Raw genomic sequence first — 21,995 nt, 5'->3', positions numbered from 1 at the left:
CAGGCTGGTCTGGAACTCACAGAGATCCGCCTGCCTCTGCCTCCCAAGTGTTGGGATTAAAGGCGTGCACCACCACTGCCTGGCCTATGTTTTTATTTTTCTTGGTTTTTGGAACAAGATCTCATAGAACCCAGGCTGGCCTCAAACTTGTTGCATAGCTGATGTTGGCATTGAAGTCCTGATCCTGGATTAAGTGTCCCAAATGTAGCAGGCTTTCTTGTCGGACTATCTTTGGACCTCCAGCCCACAAATAGTGACTCAGAAACTTTTTTTTTTTTTTTTTATTTTTCGAGACAGGGTTTCTCTGTAGCTTTGGAGCCTGTCCTGGAACCAGCTCTTATAGACCAAGCTGGCCTCGAACTCACAGAGATCGCCTGCCTCTGCCTCCAGAGTGCTGGGATTAAAGGCATGCATCACTGCCCTGCGGCATGTGCCACCACCGCCCGGCTCGACTCAGAAACTTTTTATTAGTTATAAAAGCTTGGCCTTAGCTTAGGCTTTTCCCCAACTAGCTCTTATAACTTAATTAACCCATATTTTTTTATTTACATTTTGCCACATGACTCATTTACCTCTTAGTATAGCACTTCCAACTTTCTCCAGGTCTTCTGGTGAGCTCATGATTTCTAGAGATTTCTCTTCCCCCACTTTCTCTCTCTTTGCCTGGAAGTCCCACCTATACCTCCTGCCTACCTATTGGCCATTCAGATTTTTATTATACCAATCACAGCAATACATCTTCACGCAGTTTACAAATATCTCACAACACCCATGTATTGGGACTCCAGAAGCATGTACCACTATGTCCAGCTTGGGTTTTGTTTGTTTCTTTGTTTGTTTGGGTTTTTTTATTTGTTTTGTTTTGTTTGATACAGTGTCTGACTGTGTTGCCCAGGCTGATGGTCTGCCTGCCTCTGCTTCCTGAGTCCTGGGATTAAAGATGTGAGCCAGCCGGGCGGTGGTGGCGCACGCCTTTAATCCCAGCACTTGGGAGGCAGAGGCAGGCGGATCTCTGTGAGTTCGAGACCAGCCTGGTCTACAAGAGCTAGTTCCAGGACAGGCTCCAAAGCTACAGAGAAACCCTGACTCGAAAAAACAAAACAGAAAAACAAAACAAAACAAATAAAGATGTGAGCCACCAAGCCTGGGGTAATTTTTTTGTTTTGTTTTTACTTTGGATGTTTAGTAACGATTTTATTATAAGACATTTCTGTTTTCAAGACTATTTTCTTCTGAAATAAAATCATCTATCTATCCAGTGGAAAAGAAAGCAGCAAAGAGGAGTAAGAATGGAATCCTAACCGGGCGGTGGTAGCGCACGCCTTTAATCCCAGCACTTGGGAGGCAGAGGCAGGCGGATCTCTGTGAGTTCGAAACCAGCCTGGTCTACAAGAGCTAGTTCCAGGACAGGCTCCAAAACCACAGAGAAACCCTGTCTCAAAAAACCAAAAAAAAAAAAAAAAAAAAAAAAATGGAATCCTAAGACTTAACAAAGGATGCCATACCAAACACCAGGACTGGTTTTCAGTGGCGAGCAGACTAGTTCTCCTGATGTGCTTGGGAATAGGTACATCACAGTAACAAAGTGGTTGGAAAGCCCACGGGGAGAGTTTCAGTTAGTCAGACACAGTCAGCTGTAAGTAGTACTGCAACTGTGGTCTCGCTGCAGAGTCTCAGGAATGTAGTCAGACATTCCTTTGGGCCACCAGCTCATAAATAATGACACAGAGACTTATTAATTATTAAAGCTCGGTCCATAGCTAAGGCTTGTTCCTAACTAGCTCTTATAACTTTTTTTTTTTTTTTTTTTTGGTTTTTCGAGACAGGGTTTCTCTGTAGCTTCGGAGCCTGTCCTGGAACTAGCTCTTGTAGACCAGGCTGGCCTCGAACTCACAAAGATCCGCCTGTCTCTGCCTCCTGAGTGCTGGGGTTAAAGGCGTACGCCACCACCACCCGGCTAGCTCTTATAACTTAAATGAACCCATTTATATTAATCTGTGTTCTATCATGTGGCATTACCTCTCTTCCATCTTGTACCTCCTGTTTCCTCTCAGTGTCTCCTGGCATCTCTGTCCTTCCCAGAGTCCTCTCTGTCCCCAGAAGTCCCACTTAACATCTTCTTGCCTAGTTGTTGGCCATTCAGCTCTTTATTACACCAATCACAACACTACATCTTCACACAGTGTACAAATATTCCACAACACAGGAGTGTGTTCAGTGCAATTCCTGCCAAAGCTTTGACATGGGGACCTCTAAGACTTTCAGGGACATGAGAGGTAAAGAAATCCCTGAGGAATGAGGAGCAGAAGGAGGGAGAACATGAGCAAGGAAACCAGGACCACGAGGGATACACCCACCCACTATGACAGTGGAACTGATTTATTGTGAGCCCACCAAGGTCAGCTGGTCTGGGTCTGAATAAGCATGGGTTGAAACTGGACTCTCTGAGCATGGCGGACAATGAAGGCTGATGAGAAGCCAAGGACAATGGCACTAGGTTTCGATCCTAATACATGAACTGGCTTTGTGGGTGCTTAACCTGTTTAGACGCTCACCTTCCTGGACATAGATAGAAGACCTTCATCTTCCCGCAGGGCAGAGAATTTGGACTGCTCTTCAGTATCGAGAGGGAGGGGGAATGGTGTGGGGGGAGGAGAAGAGGAGTGGGGATAGGGGGAGGGGACTGGAAGGAGGGGGCAATATTTGGGAGGAGGGGAGGGAAATGGGAAACGGGGAGAAGGTGGAAATTTTAATTAAAAAAGAATTAAAAAAAAAAAAAAAAAAAAGAAATCCCTGAGGTGCATATTGACTTGAACACAGTTAAGAAGCTGTCGTCATAGTTGCGCAGCTGGACCTCAAGGAAAGATGCAACTTTTATTATGATCTAGACACACACTTAGAGACCCAGCTGCTAAACCTGTTCTCATAATACAGCATCTAAAACGCTGCCTCTGCTCCTGCTATTCTCTCTTTAGATACCATGTCTAATGCTCAGCAAGATTGACTCATCCCATGCCATACAAAGCCCTGTGTACCCAAAAAGTTTTGTGGTAAGCCAATCTAAAGACTTCTAATTTGGCACTAAGGTCCTGATTCTTTTTTTTTTTTTTTCTTTTTGGTTTTTTTTGGTTTTTGTCGAGACAGGGTTTCTCAGTGGCTTTGGAGCCCGTCCTGGAACTAGCTCTGTAGACCAGGCTGGTCTCGAACTCACAGAGATCCGCCTGCCTCTGCCTCCCGAGTGCTGGGATTAAAGGCATGCGCCACCATCACCCGGCTAAGGTCCTGACTCTTGATCTATTCATGTAGCACACATTTAAAACAGATGTTCTGTAGAAGCTGTTTTGAGTACTGGGCCTCACAAGACACTTTGACATCTCAATTCAGGACTGTGAATAAAACATGGATGCATGCTTGGGGGCTGGAGTTACCTTTGGAGCTGGTAGCCAAGGGAGATTTCTTGGAGTTGATGACAGCAAAATGGAACCTAGCAAAAGGAAGGGTAGCCATACTGAGATTTGGGAAGAGTGTAGCAGGCTGAGGAAGCCATGGTGTCTGGGGTGGGTATCAGCAAGGCCTGTAGTACATGCTGGAGCCCACAGGAATGAGGGAGCAAGTGACTTAGGAAGAGGCAGAGTGGACAAAAGGCTGGTGGAACCTGGATGCCTAGGTAAGAAGTTTCTGTTTTCTTCTGTGCTTTGAGTAGCTACTAGAGGGTTTTAGTCGGGCATAGCAGTGATGAATGGTTTATGTTGAAAAAGAGTACTCAAGGAGCTGGAGAGATAGATGGCTCAGGGGTTAAGAACACTGGCTCCTCTTTTAGAGTGCCAGATTCAGTTCCCACTACCACACGGTAGCTCACAGTCATCTGTAACTCTGGTTCCATGGGATCTAACACCCTCTTCTGACCCCCACCGGGCACTGAATGCATGTGGTGCACAGATGGAGGTTCAGTCAGAACACTCACACATAAAAATAAAAATTAAAAAGTTAAAAGAGCATCATAAATTTGCAAAACTGAGTCAGGAGACTCTAGCCTAGGCTAGAGAGTGAGGCTCTGTCTTGAAATAAATTCAAGGTTACTAGGTAAGGACATGCCTTAGTGGTAGAACACACACTTCCCATGTATGGAACCCTAGTTCTGGTCTGAGCACTCGGTGGGAAATGCCCCGGAAGCCTTGTGGAGGAGGAGGCACTGTAGGAAAGCTCGAGCTGCAGAGCACACCAGGAAGGCTGTTGTCTCGCTCTGTGTTTTGGATAAGGTGGCAGCAGTGGAAATAGACAGGATGAACAGAGTCAGAGTTCACTTCCGAGAACTGAGACAATGCGCCCATTAGCCACGGACGAAGGGAAGTGCATATCTGAATGGGAAGGGATGAGGAGAGAGCCACTGCTCTCGACATAGATGGCCTGAGAGATGTATTAGTTTCTGTTGCTGTGATAAATTATCAGGACCAAGGCAACTTTATTTGGACCTAATGGTTCGAGAAAGAAAGTCCATAATGTCAGGAGAAGCATGGCAGCAGGCCGTTAATCAGGAAACTGGAAGGCCAGAAGAGGGCACCAGACCTCATTACAGATGGTTGAGAGCCATCATGTGGTTGCTGGGAATTGAACTCGGGACCTTTGGAAGGGCATGCTTGCTCTTAACCGCTGAGACATCCTCCAGCCCCCTGCAACACACTTTCTTTAGCAAGTCTATACTACCTTCCAAGTAGCACCACCAACTAGGCACCAAGTGTTCAAATGCCTACGCCTATAGAAGACATTTCTAATTTAAAGTCACCGCAAGAAAATTGGTAAGGGGGTGAGTGGTACTTAAGAGTATGAATGAAATCTAGGCCTTTCCGTTGGAACCTCAGTTCAGCTCAGTTGTCGGGGATTAACTATAGATGTTGGACCCACACAGCTGGGATAGCGAACCACACTACCTCCATCTTGATCAAAGCTCCTTGAAATGTTTTCTGGGGCTTCCTCTGTCCAGGAAGGTGGTGCCTTTTTTTTTTTTCTTTTTCTTTTTTTCTTGGTTTTTCCAAGACAGGGTTTCTCTGTAGTTTTGGAGCCTATCCTGGAACTAGCTCTTGTAGACCAGGCTGGCCTCGAACTCACAGAGATTCGCCTGCCTCTGCCTCCTAAGTGCTGGGATTAAAGGCATGCGCCACCATGCCCAAGTGAAAGTGGTGTCTTTTAAGAGACCTTTTGCACCTGAGGACTTGTACACAGAAAGCCATGGTACTCACAGAGAACTGAACTGTGCTGGGTTTTTTTTTTTTTTTTTTTTTTTGGTTTTTCGAGACAGGGTTTCTCTGTGGTTTTGGAGCCTGTCCTGGAACTAACTCTTATAGACCAGGCTGGTCTCGAACTCACAGAGATCCGCCTGCCTCTGCCTCCCGAGTGCTGGAACTGTGCTGTTTTTTGTTGTTGTTGTTGTTTTTTTGTGCTGTCTGTAATCTGCAACCACTTGGTAGTCGCTTTCATAGCTTAAATATTAAGAAATTTTGAAAGCTAATGTAAAAATTAATATCCACTGAAGACTGAATCAGAAGAAAGTGGTGGAGGAGAAAGCATGGGCCAGTCTGGGTGGTCAAACTAACTAAATAGTTCTGTAAGAGAAAGTAATTTGACATAGACCCAGAAAAATGTGGACTAATAAACTGTATGTTCACCCAGCATTCACTAAATACGTAGTGTTCCCCCAAACACCCTCATGATTCTGTTCTCAGGGAACTGATGTGATTTGGTGGTGATAAAAACTTGATCATAGCCGGGCGATGGTGGCGCACGCCTTTAATCCCAGCACTCGGGAGGCAGAGGCAGGCGGATCTCTGTGAGTTCGAGACCAGCCTGGTCTACAGAGCTAGTTCCAGGACAGGCTCCAAAGCCACAGAGAAACCCTGTCTCGAAAAACCAAAAAAAAAAAAAAAACTTGATCATTTCCATATTGGCTGCTAGCTGACTCTTTAGCTCTAGCTAACCAGAACCACAGGTTCTAAACTCAAAATAGTAAATGATAGTCTTTCCTATTTATTTATTTGTTTGTTATATATACAGTGTTTTGTCTGCAGGCCAGAACAAAAACACCAGATCTCATTACAGATGGTTGTTAACTACCTGAACTCAGGACCTCTGGAAGACCACTGAGCCATCTCTCCAGCCCCCTTGATAGCGTCTTTAAGTGACTCTGGAACTTCACAAGCGAGGTCTTCATTATCTTTATTTCTCTCAACACTCTTTATCTTCCAAGCTCCCATAGAACAAACTTTGAACGCTCAATGGCTTTTTTAGCCCAGAGTTCCAAAGTCCTTCTACAATCCTCCCAAAAACAACTGGCCAGGTCTGTCATAGCAATATTCCATGATTTTGGTGTCGGTTTCTGTTTTAGGGTTCCTGTTGATGTGATAAAACACCATGCCTACAAGGAACTTGGGGAGAAAAGGGTTTATTTGACTTATCATCCTCTCTTGACCTTTTTCCTTGTTATCCTAGGGAGATTGGTAGGAAGGTTCTACAGAGAGGATGGGCTTCCCACTTCAGAATTAACACAGGTAGAGGCCATGGTAACTAAAGGCATGGAAGCAAATGAACAGCAACAGAGAGAAAAGCACAAGTTCCCTCCATGTAATGCCGAATGGAGCTCCGCCAAGGGTAGCCGGGTCTGGTGCTCCCAAAAGAGGTAAGCAGGCTACCTTTCTGCTCTTCCACCATCTTCTAAGCCATCCTTTTATTATTTATTTATTTATGATTCAGGGAATCCATAATTGACTGCTAAGTTAGGGAACTTACATGTGCTCTGCATGTTAGGTCTTCTGAGTTCTATCCATTTCCTTACTGTGATGAAAGTACCTGGAAGAAGCAATTTAAGGGGAGAAATTTTTAACCAGTTTTATGGTTGTAGAGAGTACAGTCCACCGTGGCAGGGAAAGCATGGTAGAGCAGCTTGGTCTGTGGCCATTGAGATGTGTAGCTATCAGGTCTCATATCATTGTAAATGGGGAAGTTGAGTTTGTTGCAGAACCAGAAGCAGACATAACCTTTAAGGCCTACCCCAGCTAGTAACTTCTAGGTAGGTCTTAGTATCAAAGGTTCTACAACCTCCCCAAACTGCTCTAGCTGCTGGGGACCAAGTATTCAAATATATGAACCTGTTGGAAACATGTCATATTCAAACCACAAGATGGGGAATTAAAGAAAAATCCAGATAGTAGAACCTTTAGTAACTGAATGAAAACCTAGTGTTGAGAAATGCATGAGACCTGGGCCTCTTCCTCACCCCTCAGTCTCCCAGAGATCCTGCTAAAGGAGAAATACTGGTCTGGTACTTGAATGGCGCAGGTACTATTTCTTTTCTTTTTTAAAATTCAGTTTATTTAATGTGTATGTGGGAATGTCTGTGTATGTCTGTATATGCAGTTACCTGCGGAGGCCAGAAAAGGACATTGAATTTCCAGGAACTAAAGTTATAGGCAGTTGTAAGCAGCCATGTGGGTGCTAAGAATCTAACCCAGGTTCTCTGCAAAAGTAGCGAGTACTCTTAACTACTGAGCTATCTTTGTGGCCCATAAATTTTCGTAATTTTTTTTATGTATAATTGTGTATATGTTGGGTTGGAGAGATGGCTTAATGCTTAAGAACACTTGTTCCAGCCGGGCGATGGTGGCGCACGCCTTTAATCCCAGCACTCGGGAGGCAGAGGCAGGCGGATCTCTGTGAGTTAGAGACCAGCCTGGTCGACAGAGCTAGTTCCAGGACAGGCTCCAAAGCCACAGAGAAACCCTGTCTCAAAAAACCAAAAAAAAAGAACACTTGTTCCTCCTGCAGAGGACCTGGTACCCACTGATGGCTCGCAGCCACCCATAACTCCAATGCCAGGGGATCTGATGTCCTCTTTAGACATCCAAAGGCATATCAGGAACACATGTAGTGCTATGTCCAAGTTTCTGGTCCCCAAATAAATTCACGGAGCCAGATTTCTGATGCAAATTACATTAGGGTTTTTGTTTGTTTGGTTGTTTTTTTTTTTTAAATATTTATTTATTATGTATACAATATTCTGTTTGTGTGCATGCCTGAAGGCCAGAAGAGGGCGCCAGACCTCTTTACAGATGGTTGTGAGCCACCATGTGGTTGCTGGGAATTGAACTCAGGACCTTTGGAAGAGCAGGCAATGCTCTTAACCACTGAGCCATCTCTCCAGCCCTTTTTTTTTTTTTTTTTTTTTTTTTTGAGACAGGGTTTCTCTGTAGCTTTGGAGCCAGTCCTAGCTCTTGTAGACCAGGCTGGCCTCGAGTTTGGACCATACCAACGCGCAGTGGGTGAGGGAAGTGCAACCCCGAACCCACGGAAGGGAAAAATTGACTTAAAGGAGGAACACTATAGCCAGGGGAGTTTGAGTCCTGTCATCTTGCGATTGGGTAAGGAGGGCATAGGATAAGATAGTTTCTGAACCCATTGATCAGTTTTTTTGTCACGAAAACCTAACAAAGAGTCATAAATTACTGACAAGGAATCTTCAAGGACAGAATGTCTTCCAAGATCATCTGGACCTCGTTCAATTTTATCGTCTTGCTCCCTTTCTTAATTGGCCATTTTTAGGGAATCTGTTCATATTTCTGCTGTGGCAGCACATTTCTGGAGCTGAGATCGCCCGTCCCTCAGCTCATTATATGACTTAAGATGAAGCCCCTTCTTTAAAGTGGAGTTTGCAAAGTCAGATCCTCATAGTAGTATACATGTATACATACAGATAAAGCACTTATACATATAACATAAAAAGATAAACCAAAAAATCATGTATGTGTGGATATGTGCATGTGAGTGTAAGTGCCCAAGAGTCCAAAGGTGGTGTGTTCCCCGGAACTCGAGTTACAGGATGTTGTGAGCTGCCAATGTGGATGCAGCAAACCAAACTTAAGTCCTCTCGAAGAGCAACGTGTGCTCTAAACAGCTGAGCTTTCTCTAGCTCAGGTACTGTGTCTTGACCACTTCTGCCTGTTCAGCCAGAGATGGTCCTCAGTTTCCAGTCTGTCAGCACAATTACTCCTGCCTGCAGGAGAGTGGTGTGGGAGGTGGACCCATTCTCTGATGCCCGTGGGTACTGTTTTATTTTTATTTTCTTTGCAAAACAATCACAGGTGGCAATCCTAGACTGGCCTTGAACTCTCTGTTCGAGGATGACCTTGAATTTCTGATCCTACTGTCTTTACTGAGACAGGAATTACCAGCATCCGCCACCATCATACTTGGCTTATGCAGTACTAGTGTTTGAACTCAGGGCTTTATGCGAACTAGGCAAGTACTCTGCCAACTAAGCTGTATCTCCAGATGTTTTTAAAGCACTGTGGTGATTAGAGTATAGCTTAATGGTAGAGCTCTTGCTTAGAACATGGCCCTGTGTTCAGTCCTGAGCTCCATTAAAAGCAAAGCAACAAGGGGCTGGAGAGATGGCTCAGTGGTTAAGAGCACTGGCTGCTCTTCCAGAGGTCCTGAGTTCAATTCCCAGCAACCACATGGTGGCTCACAATCATCTGTAATCAGATCTGGCGCCTCCTCTGGCGTGCAGGCATTCATGGAGGCAGAATGTTGTACACATAATAAATAAATAAGCAACAAACCATTAAAAAAAACAACCACTAGTACCCTGAGCATTTCCAGGAAGTGCAGGCTAGATAGAAGTCTCCTCCTGCTCAGACACAGTACAGTGAGTGGGGCTATAGAAATTATTCCAGGGGCTGGAGAGATGGCTCAGCGGTTAAGAGCACTGACTGCTCTTCCAGAGGTTCTGAGTTCAATTCCCAGGAACCACATGGTGGCTCACAGCCATCTATAATGAGATCTGGTGCCCTCTTCTGGCACGCAAGCATACATGGAAGGAATGTTGTATACATAATAAATAAATCTAAAAAAAAAAAAAGAAATTATTCCAAACGTTCTTTTAATTATCTGGTCAACCACATTCAAACTTGAGCTCTACTTTCTCACATCTCCTTTAGCTCTGGTAAGGTGACAGTAGAAACCAGAATCTGGACAAGGGTCCCAGATTCAAAGGATCAAACTGACAATCAAGCTCTTATTGAGGAGGACTGGGGAGAGGGGCCGCATTCCTACACGCTAAGCTATGTAGAGCTACCTTTTTTTGTTTGGTTGGTTTGGTTTTGGTCTGTTTGAAATAGGGTTTCTTTTTCTAATAGTCCTGGCTGTGCTGGAACTCTCCTTATAGACCAGTGCTGGGACTAAAGGCATATGCCACCACCACCCAGCTTAGAGCTGCCTTCTTCTGTCGGGGATCTATCCATCCATTGAGTGAGCAGAAGCAAACAGTCAAAGCCACCAGCTTTCTCCAAGTATAGCCACTGTACCCATCCATTCTGCTTTTATTTGGGGGAGTAAAGTGAAGGTTCAGGAAGGAAAACCTTCAGAGACATAGCTTTTATGGTACAGTTGGAGCCTAGCCTCCCAGTTACCAGGACAGTCTGGGATCTGGATGTCCTTCTTGGGACACAATCCTGGATACAGGTAGACTCAGAGGACACTGGTAATCGTAGGAGGTGCTAGAAACCTGTGGTGCACAATTAGATGCTTCCTGTACCCCTTGAGAGCCTCCCCTCCCCCAAGATTCTTCTGGATCATGAACTCCCTGGTATGCAGGACTGAATTGGTCAGGCCATGCCTTTCCATAGAGTCCTTCCAGACCTCTTCCTGAGCCTCAACCCAGTGTTGCTTGCTGATGTGCATCTCTGAAGGGAGCGTTGTGAGCAGGGACCAGGTGTAGAGTAACAACCACTGGTGGTATGGACAGGTGAACTGAGAAGGGAGTCATTTTGGTGCCTAAGCAGCTCTGCTCATGGATAAGATACAAGTGAAATGCTTTCTAACAGTGCCAGTTCCTCCACCAGTCTGTGATCCTGGTCCTAAGCACTGGAGCCCAGGGTCAGTTTCATGAATGTCACTTTCCTTCTGCAAGGCCTCTGAGTCTGCCAGAGATCAAATGCAGTACCTGAAGTAAGTTAGGTTCTTCGCCCAGGACAGGAGGTTGCCATGGTATGCTGGGCCAGACTGAGATCCTCCTTCCCTAAAACCTGGCAATCTCAGGAGTTGGATCCATGCAGAGCCAGCACAGCTTGCTGCCACACAAATATCAAGGTCCACCCTGTCAAGTGCTCCGAGCCCAAAGATGAAGTTGCTGTTCAGCATGGATGTAAAGAAAAGAGGAACAGGGCTACTCACTGACTAGTCAGGGAGACTTCTCAGTCACTAGCCACCAGTTCAGGGAAGTGACATTGCTGTTGCTTGAGAAAGAGAAGGGGCTGAGGCAAAAGCACAATAAAAGGGACATGATCTCTTGCTTCCTTCTGGAGATGGTAGTATTAGCATTGTGTGTGGAAAGCCAGAGGAAGAGGAGAGCTTATGGCCCAGGTTGAGAGAAGTGGAATGAAGGGCACCTCCTTTTCATAATACTCTGCAATTGTTTCTTTCTCTTGTCCCAGGGACTTGTATGTTTGTGCTTTTAAGAAATCCTCTTTCCGTTTTTCCTAGTGGAGGTGTGAACAGAGACTGGATTGGTGTCCCCAGGAAGATGTATAAGCCAGGGGCCAAAGAGCCCCACTGTGTGTGTGTGAGAACAACTGGCCCCCCAAGTGACCAGCAAGACAACCCTAGACACTCAAATCGTGGGGACTTGGACAATCCCAACTTGGAAGAATACACAGGCTGCTCACCTCTGGCCATGGTGTGTTCCTTCCCGCTCTGAGATGGTATCCTGTGTGTTGATGACACATGGAGAACCTTCCCTACATCTCCAGGAAGCCCTTAATGCTTATGCTGTAGGAGGCTCCTGGCATGAAAACAGGAGGGTCACAGACACCAGCCTCGCTCTGCAAATGTGAGTCACGATTCTGTTGACTGAGACAAGAGCCTGATAGCCTGCCTGGTATGTTCAGTTTGTTTTGACACTGTTTGGAACCTTGGTCCCCTATCATCTTCCTTCAGAGCCTGCAGACATTCATGAACACAGTGTGATCAACATAGAACTGCCTGGATAGAGAGCCTGTGTGCTCCAGCAAGGGACTTCGCATGAACTCATTGCCGCCCTACCCAGAGCTTGTGCTCTTCCCATCGTGCCAGTCCTGCTGGTACTTGGAGCTATAGCAGAAGACTGTTGTGACTCTCAGCAGAGGAGCAGGCATTTCCCAAGAAGCTGCGCATCTTGCAGAATCAAGGTAACTGTTCTAAGTCACAAGGTAATTGTCTAAGCTTGCAAAACAGTCAACTTTAGTGACATTTCTAAAACCTCTCCTCCAAGGAAAATTTCAATTTACTGACTCCATCAGAGCTGGGCTGGTACAGGGAGATGTGAAAATACACTGGGATGGGCGGATTCTGGGCTAGGTGACTTTTTACTTACACAGATGGAGCGCACCCAGATTCCCCTGCCCAAGTGAACATTAAGCAGCTCCCTTCCCTCATATCATTAATGTGAGGTTTTTCCTCTACTCCCTGAGTTTCTGTAACTACTACACATTTTGAAAGGGGCTTCTCAACCCCATTCACTGCCGAAAATTCCCCTTTCTTCTCTGCAGGGGTCAGTTCTTACTGATTTTTATGTTGCTCATTTTAGTTTTTGAGACAGGGCCTCCTGTAGCTCTGGCTGTCCTGGAAGCTCCTAGGTAGACCAGACTGACACGGAACTCACAGGATCTATCTGTCTCTGCCTTCCAAGTATTGGGATTAAAGGCCTGTGCCACTATGCCTTGCAAATTCTTACCTGTTTTGATCTCTGCTACTTTTTTTAAAAATTACTTGACTTTTTGAGATAGGAGTTCATGTATCCAGGCCAGCCTTGAATTCAATATGTAGGCATGTGCTCCCATGCTCAGTTTATGCAGTACTAGGGATTGAACCAAGGCTGTATGCATGCTAGGCAAGCATTTTACCAACTGAGCTACATCCCTAGGCCCTAAATCTTCATTGTTTTTGACTCTGTTGACCATGCTGTCCTGCACAGTCCCTATAAAGTCCTCACTTGCTGCACTGATCACACTGCAGTGCCTCCTTCTGTGTCTCTGAAAGCTTCATCCCTAGGAACACTCTCTTTGGCTTTTCTTTCTCCTCCTTCAGGCAGTACACTGCTAGGCTGTATCTCTGATCCAAAGGGCTTGAAAATAAAGAAACTTGTGAGCACTTTCTAAGGGCACATTGCTTTTTTTCTCTTGCATACATGATGTATGTGTGTGCATATATCCGTGAAATGTGATGTTAGAGATCTTTCTATATTTCCCTCCTTTTATGAGACAAGGTCTCTTACTAAACCTGTAACTTATTTCACAAGATTAGCTGGCCAGCAAACTCTAGGAACCCTCCCGTCTCTTCCTCCCCAGTGCTAGGCTATAGGTGTGTATCTTCATACCTAGGTTTTTACAGGATCTGAACTCCAGTTCTTATACATGTGGCAAGTTCTTTTTGTTTGTTTTTTGTTTTCGAGACAAGGTTTCTTTGTGTAGCTTTGGAGCCTGTTTTGGCATTTGCTCTGTAGACCAGGCTGACCTCGAAGTCACAGAGATCTGCTTGCCGCTTCCTCCCAAGTGCTGGGATTAAAGGTGTGCCACAGCCCAGCCATGTGGCAAGTTCTTTACGAGGTGAGCCATGCCCCCAGCTCTACAAACCCGACATTGCTGATGCCTCCATCCTCCCTTGTCACCAGATATCTTGTTTTCAGCTGTGAATCTGACACAAACTTAGGGTCACCCAGAAAGAGAATCTCAACTGAAGAACTGCCCAGATCACATTAGCCAGTGATCACGTTAGACTGCGGCATGTCTGTGAGGCATTTTGTTCCTTTCTTTCATTTGTTCTTAAAAAAAAAAAGAATAAAAAACCATTTCTTTTTTTTCCTTTTTTTTTGGTTTTTCAAGACAGGATTTCTCTGTAGTTTTTGGTGCTTGTCCTGGAACTAGCTCTTGTAGACCAGGCTGGCTTTGAACTCCCAGAGATCCACCAGCCTCTGCCTCCCGAGTGCTGGGATTAAAGGCGTGTGCCACTACCACCCGGCAAAAAAATCATTTCTCTATGTAGTCCTGGCTACCCTGGAACTTGCTGTGTGACAAAGCTGCCTTAAATTCAGAGATTCCATCTGCCTCTGCCTCCTGCTGCTTAGATTAAAAGCATTAAGAAGCACCATGCCTGATCCCTTTTTATCCCTCAGTGTGCGTGCATGGGGATTAGGTAATTTCTTTTTTTTTTTTTTTTTTTTTTTTTTTGGTTTTTCAAGACAGGGTTTCTCTGTGGTTTTGGAGTCTGTCCTGGAACTAGCTCTTGTAGACCAGGCTGGTCTGGAACTCACAGAGATCCGCCTGCCTCTGCCTCCCAAGTGCTGGGATTAAATTGCTAATTGAGGGCACATGTGGAGGTGGGCACCAGCCCTGAGCAGGTGTAGAGAGAGAGAGGTGTCTGCTGAGCAAGCCAGCTAGCAGCATTGCTCCAGTTTCTGCTTCATTGACTCCTGCTGACTTCCCTAAGTGAAGTGTTCCCTGGAAGTGTATGATGAAATAAATCGTTTCCTCCTCAAGTTGCTTTTGCTGACCAATGACCACTACCACCATCCCACGCTGCCCTAGGGAAAAGCCTGGCAAGTTGTCAGAATTCCTGCCTCCTGTCCAGTCTGCACCCTTGAGTCCTACCTGCTAGCTCTTCCCCTTTATCCCTCCTCCTTCTGGTCTCCTGTGTTTAGGCTGACAGATCTTAATGTTCCACCCACTTCCCTGATGTGGTAGATTGTAGGCAGAGGCTGCCCAGACCTAAAATAATCATTCAGAAACTATATTATTTGCAATATTGTTTGGCCAATAGCTTAAGTGTATTTCTAGCAAGCTCTTATATTCTAAACTAACCCATCTCCATTAATCTGTGCATCACTACTCCCAGCATGGCGGGCTCCCGCACAAGTGTCTGTCTCCTGTGGCAGCTACACAGGCTTCTCCCTGACTCCGCCTACTCTCTCTCGGCATTCAGCATGGTCCTGTGTGACCCGCCCCTCTACACCTAGCTCTACCCTCTCACGGGCCAAAGAAGCTTGTCTATTAACCAATAAAAGCAACACATATACAGAAGAACTTTCCACACCGGTAGATCATCTTTCTTCATGACGATCAGGGTAGTCCCCACTTAAACTTCCCATGGTGTCTTAGTTAGGTTTTTTATTGCTGTAATGAAGCACCATGATCAAACGGCAATTTGGGGAGGAAAGGGTTTATTAGGCTCACACCTCAGCGTTGCTGTTTATCACTGAAGGAAGTCAGGACAGGAACTGAAATGTGAGGATCCCAGAGGCAGGAGCTGATGCAGTCATGGAGGGGAGCTGCTTACAAGCTTTTTTACCCTGCCTTGCTCAGCCCACCTTATAGAATGCAGGGTCACTAGCCCAGGGATGGCACCTCCCACCATGGGCTGGACCCTCCCGATTCATCACTAAATGAGAAAATGCCTTATAGCTGGATCTCCTGGAGGCATTTCCTCAGCTGAGACTCCTTCCTCTGATGAGTCTTAACTTGTGTCAGGTTGACACAGAAAGCCAGCCAGTACACAGGGGTGCCCTGTATCTTTGAGGATCACATGCAGCATTGTGGCAGAGGGGTCCCCTGCACTGCCTATCTGGCTTTTAACTGTATATTCCTTTCCTATGTGCCCTGCTCTGCAGTCTTGTTCTATGTAATCCCTATATACAAACCCTTCCTTCTGGAGAATCTCTCTTACTCCATTAGTCTTCCATTTATTTCTCAATAGTCCTGTCTTCACAGGCCCTGCCTGGGTACTTTCATTAACCATAGCCCACAGAGTAGGTTTCAACTCTTGCCCAGCTCTCCACCAGCACTTGGTTGCTCAACCCCCGAGGGCATGATGGTGCAACCCTTGAATCTTAGCATTTGGGAAACAGAGACAGGCAGATCTTTGAGTTCGAGATTAGCTTGGTCTATATAGCAAGTTCCAGGCCGTCTAGGACTACAGTGAGACCCTGCACCCCCCTGCTAAAAAAAAAAAAAAAAAAAGATCTATCTTCATGGGCTTGAGCCATGAATCCCATCAGCCTCACACTGGACTGATTCATACACTCATGAACATTGTACTCCCAGGGCAGGAACTGACAGTGAACTAATCAAGGACCTTGTTCTGAATTCTAGACAGCCTGAGTCTGGTTCCTAGGTGCTGGGATTAAGGGGAGTAGGACCATCCAAGTTCATAAGAGACCCCCACAAAATTAGCTAGATCACCACAGCTAGTCTGAGTTGAGGGCAAGCAAAATGAAAGAGGGCTAGAGAAAAGAACACATTAGTCCAGGATATATCCTGAACTAATCCTGAAGACCTGTTCACTAGAATTGTTTTTCTTTCTTTTTTTTTGTACTAGATTTGAAAAGTTTTTGGACCAGATCTTAATCTGCAGCCTCCTAGACATTTTTTGACATTCTCTGAAGCCCACAGTGCCAATTCCCCACCCCTTTTTTTCTTCATCTTGGCATCTTGGCCAGTGGGAAGCTCACCATGGGTGAATCCTTTTTTTTTTTTTTTTTTTTTTTTTTTTGGATTTTCGAGAGAGGGTTTCTTTGTAGCTTTGGAGCCTGTCCTGGAACTCCCTTTGTAGACTAGGCTGGCCTCGAACTCACAGAGATCCGCCTGCCTCTGTCTCCCGAGTGGTGGGATTAAAGGCGTGCGCCACCACGGCCTGGCTACCATGGGTGAATCCTTACAGTTGCTTTGAAATAATGGAAGAGGAGTCCAGGATTCTTTGGACAACTTCCATGGGGCCAGGCAACTGAAACTCTGTCTGCACTCCCATGTATCACTGAAACTTCCATCGGGGGGCAGGGAGCACAGCAGCTGCTCACTCTACACAAAACGCTTACTTTGTGACATCTGTCAACATGTGTCACATGAAATGTAAAGGGTAGCTGTTCAAGTTGTTTGTTCACATAAAATTTTTTAAGTATTTTTAATACTTTATCTTGCCTGCATTTACATCTGTGCACCACACGTATGCCTGGTGCCCAAGGAGGCTATGAGCGTCCATGTGGGTGCAGAGAATGGAACCTGGGTCCTTTGGAGTAGTTGCACTTAACCACTGAGCCAACTCTCCTGCCCTCTTTTACTGTTGTCATTTTGGGTTTGTTTTTGCTTTTGAGAAAAGGTTTCCTCTGTGTTAGTAGCCCTGGCTAGTCTCAAACTCCACCTGCCTGCCTCTGCCTCCTGAGTGCTGGGATTAAAGGCGTGTGCTACCACCACCCATTTTTTTAGGTTTTTGAGACAGGCTGTTCTGGAACTAGCTCTGTAGACCAGGCTGGTCTTGAACTCACAGAGATCCCCCCGCCTCTGTGATAAAAGATGTGCACCACCATCTGGCTCAATTTTTTTTTTTTTTTGGTTTTTTGAGACAGGGTTTCTCTGTGGTTTTGGAGCCTGTCCTGGAACTAGCTCTTGTAGACCAGGCTGGTCTCGAACTCACAGAGATCCGCCTGTCTCTGCCTCCCGAGTGCTGGGATTAAAGGCGTGCGCCACCACTGCCCGGCCCTGGCTCAGTTTTTAAAAATTGCTTTTTTTTTTAATGCTCATTGGTATTTCTACTTGGGCTAGAAGTATCCATAAATGTCTTTAATTAAAGCTTCCACTTAAAATTCACAGTTTTACCTTATTTTTATTATAAGGAATTATTACAGAAAATGAAAATATCAATATTTGAAAAATACATTCCATTACACAGACTCCAAAGAAACAATGCTGCTAAGCGCCATGGTCCCAGATGATGCTATTATTCCCACACTGATCTCCACCAGAGTGGTTTGGAAGCCAAAGTGATTATCCAAACATGTGCCTGCAGTTTTAAAAGGTCCAGCTGCTGCCTTGTCTTGGTACCACAAGGATGTCATGGAACACATAGCTCCACACAGCTGCCAAACAGGCAAGTCAGTAAGTCCAGCAGTCCCAGACTTCTCGCTAAAGCAAACCAATGTCAGTTTTAACAGTTAATTAATATTTATGCCAGTGATCCTCCAGAAAGTCTTTAAGGCATCTACGATGTCTGGGAACTTAAATATTTAGATAACCAATCACACACTCAGGTTTTCCACCAGCTCAGTTCTGTAAAGTGAGCATGGCTCAGAGGCCTGTGCTGAACTGCTTCCTCCGTTGGGCTGGCAGAGTGCTCTGAAGCTTCAGGAGGTTCTAGGGGGCGGTCCTGAAGGAAGACAGTGTCTGTGAGGGAGGCACACACTTACTTGTACATGATGTGGTTGCTGTCTCTCAGGCCTAAGTATTTGGCAGTTCAGCCAAGTTCTTTTCTCCAGGTAAGGAAATCCTAAATGGAGGCTTTGCCCCGCCACCCCCGCCCTGCCTTGTCTGCAAATAAGACTAGTGCTGGAACAGTTCAGTATGAGGGGCAGACACAAATTGGGAAGGGCAGTGAGACCACACACCCAGTTCCCTGAAAGACCCATTCAAGGAAAAGTAGGAAGATGACGGGCTCAGGGCTCTGAGGTAGAGGATAAAAACATCATGTCGACCACAATCCTTGGAGAGAATGGCAGGTGAACAGAACCTTGACTGGTTATTGGGGTGGAATATGCCCAAACTCGTGTTCTAACACATCACCGAGTGAGACACCAATGAAAAGACAACTGGCAACAACAGAGTCCTCAGTGTAGGCACTTAAGCTTGTGGAACATCACTGTGTTAGAGGATCATAGCAAACTAGTTTAAGCACATCGTTTGTACTTGTCTTTAAAAAACAAAAAACCCTTGATTGATTCACTGTACAGTAAGACTAGTGATGAACAAGAGGCAGTTAAAAAGCTAGGTGAGCACTGAGTGCTAATTGATGCAGCAATTGTTTCAGTAAAGTTTATTCTTCCTGCTTTGCTCATTCACAACTGGCAACTTTTTGAGTGAATAAAATGAAGTTTTGCTTCTAGTTCTCAAGAACAGCTAAGCAGTTTCATGGTACAGTCTGGTCAGCATGGAGAGGGCACAGAGAGATACACAGTAAGTGTGTTCCTGGCTAGGGCAGTGTACAGCAGGAGTCAGTGCATGGTCAGGCAGTGGAAGGATGCCTGAGCCATGTCTACAGCATGGGTACAGCCCAAGTCACACAGCCCTTTTCAGCCATAGCTGGTCACTACACTGATCTCTAAAGGAACAGAAGCTTGAACCCACATTTTTAGGCATGATTTTCAGATTGTAAGTACAGTTATAAGAAGATTGTTATGGAAACTGGTGTTGTAGGGCAAGGACAAAATGATGAGATTTATAACGATTCCCTATTTTCCCCTCTTCTGTGAACATGACAACCCAAGTGCATATGTACCGACCACCTAGTTCACAGCAGAACCACAACTGCCTTAAGAATAACGGCACCAACTAAATTCTAGGTCTCTGTGGCCCCTTTTAGGCACCAAAAATTGGAAACTGACAACATGCTTCATATAGTTGTTAGCCAAGACTGGATAAATAGTTCCATAAAAATTCCCTATGAAGTAAGTCACAGGCTGTGGGACAGTGGCACTCCTCTAAGTTACTCTTCTTTTCAAACCCTGTGTACAAGCTAATATTAACATAGAAATCACACAAGTATTTTTAGAAAGTAGCACACTGGTTTATCAGTACATTTTATACATATATAGGCAGTAAAAAGTCTAACTGCACAGAGGACATACCACTATCCAAGAAAGAAAGTGATGCCAAAAGTCCCTTTTATTTATACATCTGTACTTCATTAATGCAAATAATGTAGGGTTATCAAATGTCCCCCCCCCAAAAAAAAAATCAGTGTGTGTAATTGACATTGTTAATCTCTAAGAGTAACTAGATAGTATTCATCTCGGAGCAGTGTGTTTTCATTTCTTTAAAAAAATAATAAGTGGTAAAAGTTTATCTTTCAGTGTGCAATAAAATAAAATTAAAAAATCAAAATTCCAAAACAGCAATAACCCAAAACACTGGTCAAACTTTAAAAAGAAAGACGCCCAGCATCCCAGGGTTAGTACAGGCAGCAGTACGAACCAATGCCCTGTGCTTCAGAGCCTTGCTCCACATTTCAGGCAGACTTCCAAAACAGGCTGTTCAGAGTTTGGCCAGGGCCTTTGGCTGCTGGCTCTGATGGGGCAGGGCACTACTCACAACTGGCACCAACTGCACTCAGCATACAAGGCAAGGTTTTAGCTTTGGAAGGATGTCAGGGAGAGAGGACCTGGACTAAAGTCGTACTCATCTTTCTCATCAGTATAAATTTCTTCCTTCATTGGCAGTTTTCCCTTTATGATTAGTGTGTGCTGAGGTTCAGTCCAGGCTGGCCATCAGAAGCACTGATAGGAGGGCTTGTGAAAGGATTTCTGAACATGGATTTGTGAATTGGATTTATCAATGATGCAGCTTTAGAAAAAGTGCAGCACAGCCAAAGTGCATTTCTCCTACCACTCAAGTGGCAGTGACTGAGGACTCCACAGACAGGACGCAGCAAGACGAGAGAAAGAGACAGCTGCTAGGTGTCAAGCTGCCACTGCACTCTGACACCCAGCAGTATCAACATTGGTAAAGCTTTTGGTTGTTAAGGCCACAATTTTCAGCTCTCATCTTTCAACCCTGTTTAGAAAGATTTCACCTTTTTAAAGGGGGCAGCTCACTAAAAAATACAGCTTAGCTTAAAAAAGAAAGAAAAGACTTGAGGGCAAGAGGTTCCTGTCACCTTTATGAAAGCACTGTGCATTATAGGCCATAGCCACTTAGAGCAGCCACCACCCTAGAGTAATCCGCTCTCATCTAGCAGCTGCTCTCTACTCTCAGGCTCTGCCTCTAAGTCAGCCCAGGCAGGAAGACTTTGTGGATTCTCTGAGGTCGATATACTACCAGAAGGGAAAATTGTCTCAAGTGTCCTTGTGTGCTGCTAGCTGATTCCTATCACATTTGCCACGCAGGCTACACTGGCCTGGTCCAACCAGTGAGACATCTAGTGCAAAAGACCACAGTCTGACACAGTCATACAGAATCATCTGAAATGGGATCACATCATGGTCTGTAATTGTTCCAGTCTTCTGTCACAGGAAGACAACTGCCAGCTCTTGCTCTGGGTAGGAAGCAGGCTGGTGAGTAGAGCAGCTGCTGGGGAGGAGCCAGGGGATGCAGACCTGACCCTCCTGGGGGCTCACTAAGAGACTCCACCCAGAGTCAGTACATCAAAGCAAATGTTGCAAACCCGCACAGGCTTGTTCAGGTCAAACTTTATAATTGGAATCTCCTTGGTTGAGCATTTATGGCAAAGAAGACGGCCGCAGTGACGACTGTGGAGGCAAAGAAAGAGTATGAGAAGCATTGAAGAAAAGATTATTCCCAAGCCAGTCTCTGACTGACATCTGTGGCCAACACGTAACATGTAGTTATTAACAAAATACTAATCATGGCCGAATTAAAGCCAACATGAAGATAAGTCAGCTGCCCCACCTTTCTAAGACTGCCATCTAGTCCTTAGCACCCTATGAGGCAGTGCTGGAACCTTAGCGCCCAGGAAAGCCACAAATCTGTGTGGTACTGGTTTTCCTGTTCTCCCTCCACCATGGATGCTGCTCAGTTCTGTCACCTCCTCATTATGTCTGGTAAACTTTTGTCCTGATGAATGGCTCATGATAGAAGTGATGACACACCAGCTAAAGCTCCTACTCCCCTGTAAATGATGGTGGGGTCTTACCAGTGATGTTTGCGAGTTGTGACTCCAAACTTGGCAGTGCACTCATAGCAGTTGGAGCCGTCACACCATGGAGGCTCCTTGGAGAGCATATCTGTAATACACACAGAAGATTACTTGTCACACAGTGACGTGCTGGAGAGGCTCCAGGAGGAGGAGCGGGACATTCCAACTGGTCAGGGGAAGATTCACAGGAGTCTGGAGAATCAATCAGCACTTGCCAGACATGTTGGAACAGAAGGAAACACAGCTGGAGGTGTAAATCAGCAGCATGTGTTTGGTAACTA

General features: G+C 45.4%; 2 protein-coding genes across 6 annotated transcripts in view; one reads left to right on the top strand and one right to left on the bottom strand.

Annotated features, from left to right (window-relative positions):
• LOC130878203 (neuferricin) overlaps positions 1–21,995 on the top strand; it is a 32,483-nt gene that overhangs the window by 7,280 nt on the left and 3,208 nt on the right. For 2 of the 4 annotated variants that reach the window (XM_057776039.1, XM_057776038.1), the window contains 2 exons: positions 6,484–6,670; positions 11,530–14,162. In XM_057776039.1, the coding sequence (XP_057632022.1) occupies positions 6,484–6,670; positions 11,530–11,743 (401 nt within the window). In that variant the 3' untranslated portion in view covers positions 11,744–14,162. Of the gene's footprint in view, positions 1–6,483; positions 6,671–11,529; positions 14,163–21,995 lie in introns of those variants that run through there. The other 2 variants (XR_009057435.1, XR_009057434.1) reach the window with 2 other exon arrangements.
• The window catches only part of Ankfy1 (ankyrin repeat and FYVE domain containing 1), a 67,472-nt gene continuing 63,130 nt past the window's right edge, over positions 17,654–21,995 (bottom strand). For both annotated transcript variants that reach the window (XM_057776036.1, XM_057776037.1), the window contains exons 24-25: positions 21,712–21,802; positions 17,654–21,307 (exon numbers count right to left, since the gene is read on the bottom strand). In XM_057776036.1, the coding sequence (XP_057632019.1) occupies positions 21,175–21,307; positions 21,712–21,802 (224 nt within the window). In that variant the 3' untranslated portion in view covers positions 17,654–21,174. The remainder of the gene's footprint in view (positions 21,308–21,711; positions 21,803–21,995) is intronic.

This window comes from Chionomys nivalis, chromosome 7 (assembly GCF_950005125.1).
Source record: "Chionomys nivalis chromosome 7, mChiNiv1.1, whole genome shotgun sequence".
Lineage (NCBI taxonomy): Eukaryota > Metazoa > Chordata > Mammalia > Rodentia > Cricetidae > Chionomys > Chionomys nivalis.
Note: the sequence above shows the minus strand (reverse complement) of the source record. Positions and strands in the feature narration are given on the sequence as shown.